Source organism: Oncorhynchus clarkii, chromosome 19 (assembly GCF_045791955.1).
Source record: "Oncorhynchus clarkii lewisi isolate Uvic-CL-2024 chromosome 19, UVic_Ocla_1.0, whole genome shotgun sequence".
NCBI classification, from domain to species: Eukaryota; Metazoa; Chordata; class Actinopteri; order Salmoniformes; family Salmonidae; genus Oncorhynchus; species Oncorhynchus clarkii.
The window spans coordinates 60388097-60400903 of NC_092165.1; the positions used below are offsets into that span (position 1 = coordinate 60388097).

Consider the following 12807-nt stretch of genomic DNA (forward strand, 5'->3'; position numbering starts at 1 on the left):
TACCCCCTATCTAGACCACAGCACCCTACCCCCTATCTAGACCACGGCACCCTACCCCCTATCTAGACCACGGCACCCCGTCCCCTATCTAGACCGCGGCACCCCACCCCCTATCTAGACCACGGCACCCTACCCCCTATCTAGACCACGGCACCCTACCCCCTATCTAGACCACAGCACCCTACCCCCCATCTAGACCACAGCACCCTACCCCCCCTATCTAGACAAATCAAGTCAAATCAAATTTATTTATATAGCCCTTCGTACATCAGCTGATATCTCAAAGTGCTGTACAGAAACCCAGCCTAAAACCCCAAACAGCAAGCAATGCAGGTGTAGAAGCACGGTGGCTAGGAAAAACTCCCTAGAAAGGCCAAAACCTAGGAAGAAACCTAGAGAGGAATGAGGCTATGTGGGGTGGCCCAGGCTATGTGGGGTGGCCAGTCCTCTTCTGGCTGTGCCGGGTGGAGATTATAACAAAACATTGTCAAGATGTTCAAATGTTCATAAATGACCAGCATGGTCGAATAATAATAAGGCAGAATAGTTGAAACTGGAGCAGCAGCACAGTCAGGTGGACTGGGGACAGCAAGGAGTCATCATGTCAGGTATTCCTGGGGCATGGTCCTAGGGCTCAGGTCAGTTGAAACTGGAGCAGCAGCACAGCCAGGTGGACTGGGGACAGCAAGGAGTCATCATGTCAGGTATTCCTGGGGCATGGTCCTAGGGCTCAGGTCAGTTGAAACTGGAGCAGCAGCACAGTCAGGTGGACTGGGAACAGCAAGGAGTCATCATGTCAGGTATTCCTGGGGCATGGTCCTAGGGCTCAGGTCAGTTGAAACTGGAGCAGCAGCACAGTCAGGTGGACTGGGGACAGCAAGGAGTCATCATGTCAGGTATTCCTGGGGCATGGTCCTAGGGCTCAGGTCAGTTGAAACTGGAGCAGCAGCACAGCCAGGTGGACTGGGGACAGCAAGGAGTCATCATGTCAGGTAGTCCTGGGCCATGGTCCTAGGGCTCAGGTCCTCCGAGAGAGAGAAAGAGAGAAGGAGAGAATTAGAGAACGCACACTTAGATTCACACAGGACACCGAATAGGACAGGAGAAGTACTCCAGATATAACAAACTGACCCTAGCCCCCGACACATAAACTACTGCAGCATAAATACTGGAGGCTGAGACAGGAGGGGTCAGGAGACACTGTGGCCCACTCCGAGGACACCCCCGGACAGGGCCAAACAGGAAGGATATAACCCCACCCACTTTGCCAAAGCACAGCCCCCACACCACTAGAGGAATATCTTCAACCACCAACTTACCATCCTGAGACAAGGCTGAGTATAGCCCACAAAGACCTCCGCCACGGCACAACCCAAGGGGGGGGGGCGCCAACCCAGACAGGATGACCACATCAGTGACTCAACCCACTCAGGTGACGCACCCCCTCCAGGGACGGCATGAGAGAGCCCCAGTAAAGCCAGTGACTCAGCCCCTGTAATAGGGTTAGAGGCAGAGAATCCCAGTGGAAAGAGGGGAACCGGCCAGGCAGAGACAGCAAGGGCGGTTCGTTGCTCCAGAGCCTTTCCGTTCACCCTCCCACTCCTGGGCCAGACTACACTCAATCATATGACCCACTGAAGAGATGAGTCTTCAGTAGAGACTTAAAGGTTGAGACCGAGTTTGCGTCTCTGACATGGGTAGGCAGACCGTTCCATAAAAATGGAGCTCTATAGGAGAAAGCCCTGCCTCCAGCTGTTTGCTTAGAAATTCTAGGGACAATTAGGAGGCCTGCGTCTTGTGACCGTAGCGTACGTGTAGGTATGTACGGCAGGACCAAATCAGAGAGATAGGTAGGAGCAAGCCCATGTAATGCTTTGTAGGTTAGCAGTAAAACCTTGAAATCAGCCCTTGCCTTGACAGGAAGCCAGTGTAGGGAGGCTAGCACTGGAGTAATATGATCAAATGTTTTGGTTCTAGTCAAGATTCTAGCAGCCGTATTTAGCACTAACTGAAGTTTATTTAGTGCTTTATCCGGGTAGCTGGAAAGTAGAGCATTGCAGTAGTCTAACCTGGAAGTGACAAAAGCATGGATTAATTTTTCTGCATCATTTTTGGACAGAAAGTTTCAGATTTTTGCAATGTTACGTAGATGGAAAAAAGCTGTCCTTGAAATGGTCTTGATATGTTCTTCAAAAGAGAGATCAGGGTCCACAGCACCCTACCCCCCTATCTAGACCAGAGCACCCGATCCCCTATCTAGACCACAGTACCCCGTCCCCTATCTAGACCACAGCACCCCGTCCCCTATCTAGACTGCGGCACCCCACCCCCTATCTAGACCACGGCACCCTACCCCCTATCTAGACCACGGCACCCTACCCCCCATCTAGACCACAGCACCCTACCCCCCATCTAGACCACAGCACCCTACCCCCCATCTAGACCACAGCACCATACCCCCCCTATACAGACCACAGCACCCTACCCCCTATCTAGACCACAGCACCCTACCCCCAGATCTAGACCACAGCACCCTATCCCCTATCTAGACCACAGTACCCTATCCCCTATCTAGACCACAGTACCCTATCCCCTATCTAGACCACAGCACCCTACCCCCCCTATCTAGACCACAGCACCCTACCCCCCTATCTAGACCACAGCACCCTATCCCCTATCTAGACCACAGTACCCTACACTGAGTGTAAAAACATTAGGAACACCTTCATAGTGGATAGAAGGGATCATAGCTTTCACCTTGATTATAGAATGACATCTGCTTATAAATGATTTGTGAAGCTTCTATGTAGGCCTTATAAAGGGTTATGAAGGCTTAATTAAGATATAATATGTAATACCTTGTTTAAAGTGTGAACAAGTCATCTTTTTTTTATTTTTTATTTTTTTGAAGGCATCAAGAAGAACCCAAAAGCACCTTTTGTTCCCCGGACTGTGATCATTGGTGGCAAGGTACGTATGTGAGTCACTCATCTCAAAAGCAATTACATGAATAGCCTAGGACTCTTTCTCTTTTTCCCTTTAGCCTAGGAGTCTTCCCATGATTCCCCACCTACTCTCCCCTCTCGTCTTTTATAAAATTAATTGGAGGAGAAGGCTCTAAGGAAGGAACTGTGGATCTTCTCCTCAGATTGGTTTTGAGAAGGAGAGAGAGAGAGGGGGAGAGGGAGAGAGGGAGGGAGGGAGAGAGAGAAAAAAGTGCTGTGTCTGAAATAGTGCACTAAGTTTTACCAGAGCCCTATAGACCCCCGGTCTGAAGTAGAGCCCCATGGACCCCCGGTCTGAAGTAGAGCCCTATAGACCCCCGGTCTGAAGTAGAGCCCCATAGACCCCCGGTCTGAAGTAGAGCCCCATGGACCCCCGGTCTGAAGTAGAGCCCTATAGACCCCCGGTCTGAAGTAGAGCCCCATAGACCCCCGGTCTGAAGTAGAGCCCCATGGACCCCCGGTCTGAAGTAGAGCCCTATAGACCCCCGGTCTGAAGTAGAGCCCCATGGACCCCCGGTCTGAAGTAGAGCCCTATAGACCCCCGGTCTGAAGTAGAGCCCTATAGACCCCCGGTCTGAAGTAGAGCCCTATAGACCCCCGGTCTGAAGTAGAGCCCCATGGACCCCCGGTCTGAAGTAGAGCCCTATAGACCCCCGGTCTGAAGTAGAGCCCTATAGACCCCCGGTCTGAAGTAGAGCCCTATAGACCCCCGGTCTGAAGTAGAGCCCCATGGACCCCCGGTCTGAAGTAGAGCCCTATAGACCCCCGGTCTGAAGTAGAGCCCTATAGACCCCCGGTCTGAAGTAGAGCCCTATAGACCCCCGGTCTGAAGTAGAGCCCCATGGACCCCCGGTCTGAAGTAGAGCCCTATAGACCCCCGGTCTGAAGTAGAGCCCTATAGACCCCCGGTCTGAAGTAGAGCCCTATAGACCCCCGGTCTGAAGTACAGCCCCATGGACCCCCGGTCTGAAGTAGAGCCCTATAGACCCCCGGTCTGAAGTAGAGCCCTATAGACCCCCGGTCTGAAGTAGAGCCCTATAGACCCCCGGTCTGAAGTAGAGCCCTATAGACCCCCGGTCTGAAGTAGAGCCCTATAGACCCCCGGTCTGAAGTAGAGCCCTATAGACCCCCGGTCTGAAGTAGAGCCCTATAGACCCCCGGTCTGAAGTAGAGTCCTATAGACCCCCGGTCTGAAGTAGAGCCCCATGGACCCCCGGTCTGAAGTAGAGCCCCATAGACCCCCGGTCTGAAGTAGAGCCCTATAGACCCCCGGTCTGAAGTAGAGCCCCATGGACCCCCGGTCTGAAGTAGGGCCCTATTGACCCCCGGTCTGAAGTAGAGCCCTATAGACCCCCGGTCTGAAGTAGAGCCCCATGGACCCCCGGTCTGAAGTAGAGCCCTATAGACCCCGGTCTGAAGTAGAGCCCCATGGACCCCCGGTCTGAAGTAGAGCCCCATGGACCCCCGGTCTGAAGTAGAGCCCTATAGACCCCCGGTCTGAAGTAGAGCCCCATGGACCCCCGGTCTGAAGTAGAGCCCTATAGACCCCCGGTCTGAAGTAGAGCCCCATGGACCCCCGGTCTGAAGTAGAGCCCTATAGACCCCCGGTCTGAAGTAGAGCCCTATAGACCCCCGGTCTGAAGTAGAGCCCCATGGACCCCCGGTCTGAAGTAGAGCCCTATAGACCCCCGGTCTGAAGTAGAGCCCTATAGACCCCCGGTCTGAAGTAGAGCCCCATGGACCCCCGGTCTGAAGTAGGGCCCTATAGACCCCCGGTCTGAAGTAGAGCCCCATGGACCCCCGGTCTGAAGTAGAGCCCCATGGACCCCCGGTCTGAAGTAGAGCCCCATGGACCCCCGGTCTGAAGTAGAGCCCCATGGACCCCCGGTCTGAAGTAGAGCCCCATGGACCCCCGGTCTGAAGTAGAGCCCCATGGACCCCCGGTCTGAAGTAGAGCCCCATGGACCCCCTGTCTGAAGTAGAGCCCTATAGACCCCCGGTCTGAAGTAGAGCCCCATAAACCCTCGGTCTGAAGTAGTGCCCTATAAAAGGGAAAAAGTTTAGGGTGCCATTTGGGACTCATAAAGGAGAACAGCTGAGGTGTATAAAGATGGCGGCCCCCATTTTACTTACCACACATTCCTGGTTTAGTTCTCCGTTTCGTACATGGCTCTCCATTGCTCCTTTAGAGTTTTTGTATGGTCATTAGCAGAGTATACGTGAACCCAATTTTAGTTTCAAGACGCCTGCAATTTGTAAAACTGAAAAAGTAGATTGTGTTGATTTATTGGCACATTTATCCATATCGCACACCGTAGTTTTTAAAAACTCAAGCCGATAATGCTGAAACAATGACATCATATCCAGGCTGTATCACATCCGGCCGTGATTGGGAGTCACATAGGGCGGCGCGCTATTGGCCCAGCGTCGTTCAGGTTTGACCGGGGTAGGCCGTCATTGTAAATAAGAATTACAAATTTTATTAAAAATATATAAAAACATATATATTTCTGAAGTCTTCCATCTTTAGCCACGTTCACCATTGAGAGCATCGTCTCCCTCTACAGGCTGCCCCAGGGTATCACATGGCCAAGAAGATCATCAAGCTGATCACGGCCGTCGGACATGTGGTCAACAAAGACCCAGTGGTGGGAAGCAAACTGAAGGTCATCTACCTGGAGAACTACAGAGTCTCCCTGGCTGAAAAAGGTACGATCTACTATATATATATATATCTACCTGGAGAACTACAGAGTCTCCCTGGCTGAGAAAGGTACAATCTACTATAAATCTATCTACTATATATCTATCCACTATATATATATATATCTACCTGGAGAACTACAGAGTCTCCCTGGCTGAGAAAGGTACGATCTACTATATACAGTGCCTTGCGAAAGTATTCGGCCCCCTTGAACTTTGCGACCTTTTGCCACATTTCAGGCTTCAAACATAAAGATATACAACTGTATTTTTTTGTGAAGAATCAACAACAAGTGGGACACAATCATGAAGTGGAACGACATTTATTGGATATTTCAAACTTTTTTAACAAATCAAAAACTGAAAAATTGGGCGTGCAAAATGATTCAGCCCCCTTAAGTTAATACTTTGTAGCGCCACCTTTTGCTGCGATTACAGCTGTAAGTCGCTTGGGGTATGTCTCTATCAGTTTTGCACATCGAGAGACTGACATTTTTTCCCATTCCTCCTTGCAAAACAGCTCGAGCTCAGTGAGGTTGGATGGAGAGCATTTGTGAACAGCAGTTTTCAGTTCTTTCCACAGATTCTCGATTGGATTCAGGTCTGGACTTTGACTTGGCCATTCTAACACCTGGATATGTTTATTTTTGAACCATTCCATTGTAGATTTTGCTTTATGTTTTGGATCATTGTCTTGTTGGAAGACAAATCTCCGTCCCAGTCTCAGGTCTTTTGCAGACTCCATCAGGTTTTCTTCCAGAATGGTCCTGTATTTGGCTCCATCCATCTTCCCATCAATTTTAACCATCTTCCCTGTCCCTGCTGAAGAAAAGCAGGCCCAAACCATGATGCTGCCACCACCATGTTTGACAGTGGGGATGGTGTGTTCAGGGTGATGAGCTGTGTTGCTTTTACGCCAAACATAACGTTTTGCATTGTTGCCAAAAAGTTCAATTTTGGTTTCATCTGACCAGAGCACCTTCTTCCACATGTTTGGTGTGTCTCCCAGGTGGCTTGTGGCAAACTTTAAACGACACTTTTTATGGATATCTTTAAGAAATGGCTTTCTTCTTGCCACTCTTCCATAAAGGCCAGATTTGTGCAATATACGACTGATTGTTGTCCTATGGACAGAGTCTCCCACCTCAGCTGTAGATCTCTGCAGTTCATCCTGAGTGATCATGGGCCTCTTGGCTGCATCTCTGATCAGTCTTCTCCTTGTATGAGCTGAAAGTTTAGAGGGACGGCCAGGTCTTGGTAGATTTGCAGTGGTCTGATACTACTTCCATTTCAATATTATCGCTTGCACAGTGCTCCTTGGGATGTTTAAAGCTTGGGAAATCTTTTTGTATCCAAATCCGGCTTTAAACTTCTTCACAACAGTATCTCGGACCTGCCTGGTGTGTTCCTTGTTCTTCATGATGCTCTCTGCGCTTTTAACGGACCTCTGAGACTATCACAGTGCAGGTGCATTTATACGGCGACTTGATTACACACAGGTGGATTGTATTTATCATCATTAGTCATTTAGGTCAACATTGGATCATTCAGAGATCCTCACTGAACTTATGGAGAGAGTTTGCTGCACTGAAAGTAAAGGGGCTGAATAATTTTGCACGCCCAATTTTTCAGTTTTTGATTTGTTAAAAAAGTTTGAAATATCCAATAAATGTCGTTCCACTTCATGATTGTGTCCCACTTGTTGTTGATTCTTCACAAAAAAATACAGTTTTATATCTTTATGTTTGAAGCCTGAAATGTGGCAAAAGGTCGCAAAGTTCAAGGGGGCCGAATACTTTCGCAAGGCACTGTATCTATCCACTATATATATATATCTACCTGGAGAACTACAGAGTCTCCCTGGCTGAGAAAGGTACGATCTACTATATATCTATCTACTATATATCTATCTACTATATATCTATCTACTATATATATATATACCTGGAGAACTACAGCGTCTCCCTGGCTGAGAAAGGTACAATCTACTATATATCTATCTACTATATATATATATCTACCTGGAGAACTACAGAGTCTCCCTGGCTGAGAAAGGTACTATCTACTATATACAGTGGTATTTAGTCAGCCACCAATTGTGCAAGTTGTCCCTCCTCTTATCTATTTCCCCCCTACAGTCATCTATTTCCCCCCTACAGTCATCTATTTCCCCCTTACAGTCATCTATTCCCCCCCTACAGTCATCTATTTCCCCCCCTACAGTCAACTATCCTCCCCTACAGTAATCTATTTCCCCCCCTACAGTCATCTATTTCCCCCTTACAGTCATCTATTTCCCCTTTACAGTCATCCCAGCCACAGACCTGTCTGAGCAGATCTCCACAGCTGGCACGGAGGCGTCCGGCACTGGCAACATGAAGTTCATGCTGAACGGAGCGCTCACCATCGGCACCATGGACGGAGCCAACGTAGAGATGGCCGAGGAGGCTGGAGAGGAGAACATGTTCATCTTCGGCATGAGGGTGGAGGACGTGGCAGAGATGGACGTACAGGGGTAACTCACACAGACACACACACACACACACACACACACACACACACACACACAGATGGATGTAGAGGGGTAACTCACACCGACACACACACACACACACACATAGATGGACGTAGAGGGGGAACACACACACACACACACAGATGGACGTAGAGGGGGAACACACACACTTTGGTTTTCCACAATCTAATACAGTGTCGATGGGTTCCACGTTATGCAACGTTACATGATGATCAACAATACCGTAAAATTGGGTGACGCCAAACTTCACTGACTTAATAGTTCATTTTAGCATTGTTTACTTCATCAAAAATGTATTTCCTGTTGTAGCGTGTGTGTGTGTGTGTGTGTGTGTGTGTGTGACGTATTAATACCGGTTTCTACTTTGTCCTCTCCTCTAAAGCTACGATGCCATGACATATTACAACAACATCCCAGAACTGAAGCAAGCCGTTGACCAGATTCAGGGAGGATTCTTCAGCCCCAAACAACCAGAGCTCTTCAAAGACGTCACCAACATGCTCTTCAACCACGACCGGTAGGTACAGTTACTTCACTGTGTGTGTGTGTGTGTGTGTGTGTGTGTGTGTGTGTGTGTGTGTGTGTGTGTGTGTGTGTGTGTGTGTGTGTGTGTGTGTGTGTGTGTGTGTGTGTGTGTGTGTGTGTGTGTGTGGTCTTGGCATTGACTGACTCTCTCTCTTCAGCTTCAAGGTGTTTGCAGACTATGAGGGTTACATAAAGTGCCAGGAGAAAGTCAGCCAACTATATCAGGTAATCATCATTATCCCTCATGTACCTCTAGTTAATAATGACTATATCAGGTCATCATCATTATCCCTCATGTACCTCTAGTTAATAACTATATCAGGTAACCATCATTATCCCTCATGTACCTCTAGTTAATAACGACTTTATCAGGTAATCATCATTATACCTCATGAACCTCTAGTTAATGACTATATCAGGTAACCATCATTATCCCTCATGTACCTCTAGTTAATAACGACTTTATCAGGTAATCATCATTATACCTCATGTACCTCTAGTTAATGACTATATCAGGTAATCATCATTATCCCTCATGTACCTCTAGTTAATTACTTTATCAGGTAATCATCATTATGACTTCCAGAGGCAGTTTGGAACTCGGTAGTGAGTGGTGCAACCGAGGACAGATTATTTTTACGCGCTTTCAGCACTTGCCGGTCCCGTTCCGTGAGCTTGTGTGGCCTACCACTTCGCGGCTGAACCGTTGTTGCTCCTAGACATTTTCACTTCACAATAACTGCACTTAGTTGTCCGAGGCAGCTCTAGCAGGGCAGAACGGACTTGTTGGAAAGGTGGCATCCTATGATGGTGCCACGTTGAAAGTCACTGAGCTCTTCAGTACGGGTAATTCTACTGCCAATGTTTGTCTATGGAGATTGCATGGCTGTGTGCTCGATGTTATACACCGATCAGCAACGGGTGTGGCTGAAATAGTCGAATAACTAATTTGAAGGGGTGTCCACATACTTTTGTGTATATACATTGCATTCATAAAGTATTCAGACCCCTTGACTTTTCCCACATTTTGTTACGTTACAGCCTTATTCTAAAATGGATTACATTTTTCTTCATCAATCTACACACAATAACCCATAATGACAAAGCAAAAACGGGTTTCTCCAAAAATATTTATACTAAAATATCACATTTACATAAGTATTCAGACCCTTCACTCAGTACTTTGTTGAGCTCAGTTTGGCTGGGTGGCCAGCTCTAGGAAGAGTCTTGGTGGTTCCAAACGTCTTCCTTTTAAGAATGATGGAGGCCACTGTGTTCTTGGGGACCTTTAATGCTGCAGAAATGTTTTGGTACCCTTCCCCAGATCTGTGCCTCGATACAATCTTGTCTCTGATCTCTACGGACAATTCCTTCGACCTCATGGCTTGGTTTTTTACTCTGACATACACTGTCAACTGTGGGACCTTATATAGACAGGTGTGTGTGCCTTTCCAAATCATGTCCAATCAATTGAATTTACCTCAGGTGGACTCCAAGTTGTAGAAATATCTCAAGGATGATCAATGGAAACAGGACGCACCTGAGCTCCATTTTGAGTCTCACAGCGAAGGGGTCTGAATACTTATGTAAATAACGTATGCACTGTGTAGTGAATGTCGTTGTCTTAGCTACCTTGGATATGTGGTTGACTTAGCTACCTTGGATATGTGGTTGTCTTAGCTACCTTGGAGATGTGGTTGTCTTAGCTACCTTGGATATGTGGATGTCTTAGCTACCTTGGAGATGTGGTTGTCTTAGCTACCTTGGATATGTGGTTGTCTTAGCTACCTTGGATATGTCGCTGTCTTAGCTACCTTGGATATGTGGTTGACTTAGCTACCTTGGATATGTGGATGTCTTAGCTACCTTGGATATGTGGATGTCTTAGCTACCTTGGATATGTGGTTGTCTTAGCTACCTTGGAGATGTGGTTGTCTTAGCTACCTTGGATATGTGGATGTCTTAGCTACCTTGGATATGTGGATGTCTTAGCTACCTTGGAGATGTGGTTGTCTTAGCTACCTTGGATATGTCGCTGTCTTAGCTACCTTGGATATGTGGTTGACTTAGCTACCTTGGATATGTGGTTGTCTCAGCTATCTTGGATATGTGGTTGTCTTAGCTACCTTGGATATGTGGTTGTCTCAGCTATCTTGGATATGTGGTTGTCTTAGCTACCTTGGATATGTGGTTGTCTTAGATACCTTGGAGATGTGGTTGTCTTAGCTACCTTGGATATGTGGTTGTCTCAGCTATATTGGATATGTGGTTGTCTTAGCTACCTTGGATATGTGGTTGTCTTAGATACCTTGGAGATGTGGTTGTCTTAGATACCTTGGAGATGTCGTTGTCTTAGCTACCTTGGATATGTGGTTGACTTAGCTATCTTGGATATGTGGTTGTCTTAGCTACCTTGGATATGTGGTTGTCTTAGATACCTTGGAGATGTGGTTGTCTTAGCTACCTTAACTGAATGCACTTACTTTAAGTGACCAAGTGTAAGTACACTTTACTTATATATTACTATGATAATATATATTATAAATTATACTTTTGTATTATATGATGACATACAGTATGATATATATTATTCATGTTGTTTCTTATAGAATCCTAAGGAGTGGACGCAGATGGCGATCAAGAATATCGCTGCTTCCGGAAAGTTCTCTAGCGACCGCACCATCACCGACTATGCCACTGAGGTGTGGGGGGTGGAGCCTACTGATCTGAAGATCCCACCCCCCAACGAGCCCCGCAAGGCCTTGGAGGAGACCGCCAGGGTGCTGACGGAGAAGTGAGGCTGCCTGGTGTGGTGTAGGGTGACATTGCCCCTAGACGCTGATCTTGGGTCAGTTTTTTTTCTAATGGTTGAGGGGAAGTGGATTCTAGATTTGTATCTAGGGAAACGTCACCCAGAAGCGCCTCGTGTTCTTTTTAAAGGGACAATCTGGGATTCAGACAACAACAAAGCAGTCACCACGCTACTTTTGGTAAACAGCTGAGGGATAGCCACTCCCAAATGTATAAACGCAGCTATGGAGGCAAGTCCATCTGTGAGATTGAAATGTTTTAACCATGTATTGAAATGAGTCAAATCCCAGATTGCCCCTTTAGCTCAATAAACTGAGTTTTGTTTGTAAAACACCTTAACTGATGCAAAATAACAGTCTGCTACATATCTTCAGAATAAACAACAGTCTGCTACATACCTTCAGAATAAACAAACAGTCTGCTACATACCTTCAGAATAAACAAACAGTCTGCTACATACCTTCAGAATAAACAACAGTCTGCTACATACCTTCAGAATAAACAAGCAGTCTGCTACATACCTTCAGAATAAACAAACAGTCTGCTACATACCTTCAGAATAAACAACAGTCTGCTACATACCTTCAGAATAAACAACAGTCTGCTACATACCTTCAGAATAAACAACAGTCTGCTACATACCTTCAGAATAAACAAACAGTCTGCTACATACCCTCAGAATAAACAAACAGTCTGCTACATACCTTCAGAATAAACAACAGTCTGCTACATACCCTCAGAATAAACAAACAGTCTGCTACATACCTTCAGAATAAACAACAGTCTGCTACATACCTTCAGAATAAACAAGCAACAGTCTGCTACATACCTTCAGAATCCACAAACAACAGTCTGCTACATACCTTCAGAATAAACAACAGTCTGCTACATACCTTCAGAATAAACAACAGTCTGCTACATACCTTCAGAATAAACAACAGTCTGCTACATACCTTCAGAATAAACAACAGTCTGCTACATACCTTCAGAATAAACAGTCTGCTACATACCTTCAGAATAAACAACAGTCTGCTACATACCTTCAGAATAAACAACAGTCTGCTACATACCTTCAGAATAAACAACAGTCTGCTACATACCTTCAGAATAAACAAACAACAGTCTGCTACATACCTTCAGAATAAACAAACAGTCTGCTACATACCTTCAGAATAAACAACAGTCTGCTACATACCTTCAGAATAAACAACAGTCTGCTACATACCT

The 12807-nt window shown here is 46.7% G+C and overlaps 1 protein-coding gene across 1 annotated transcript in view; it reads left to right on the top strand.

Annotated features, from left to right (window-relative positions):
* The window catches only part of LOC139375443 (phosphorylase, glycogen, liver), a 40692-nt gene extending 28898 nt beyond the window's left edge, over positions 1-11794 (top strand). The window contains exons 15-20 of the mRNA XM_071117233.1: positions 2912-2970; positions 5573-5714; positions 8016-8223; positions 8627-8761; positions 8928-8994; positions 11379-11794. Of these exons, the coding sequence (XP_070973334.1) occupies positions 2912-2970; positions 5573-5714; positions 8016-8223; positions 8627-8761; positions 8928-8994; positions 11379-11567 (800 nt within the window). The 3' untranslated portion in view covers positions 11568-11794. The remainder of the gene's footprint in view (positions 1-2911; positions 2971-5572; positions 5715-8015; positions 8224-8626; positions 8762-8927; positions 8995-11378) is intronic.
* Positions 11795-12807: the final 1013 nt, after the last annotated feature.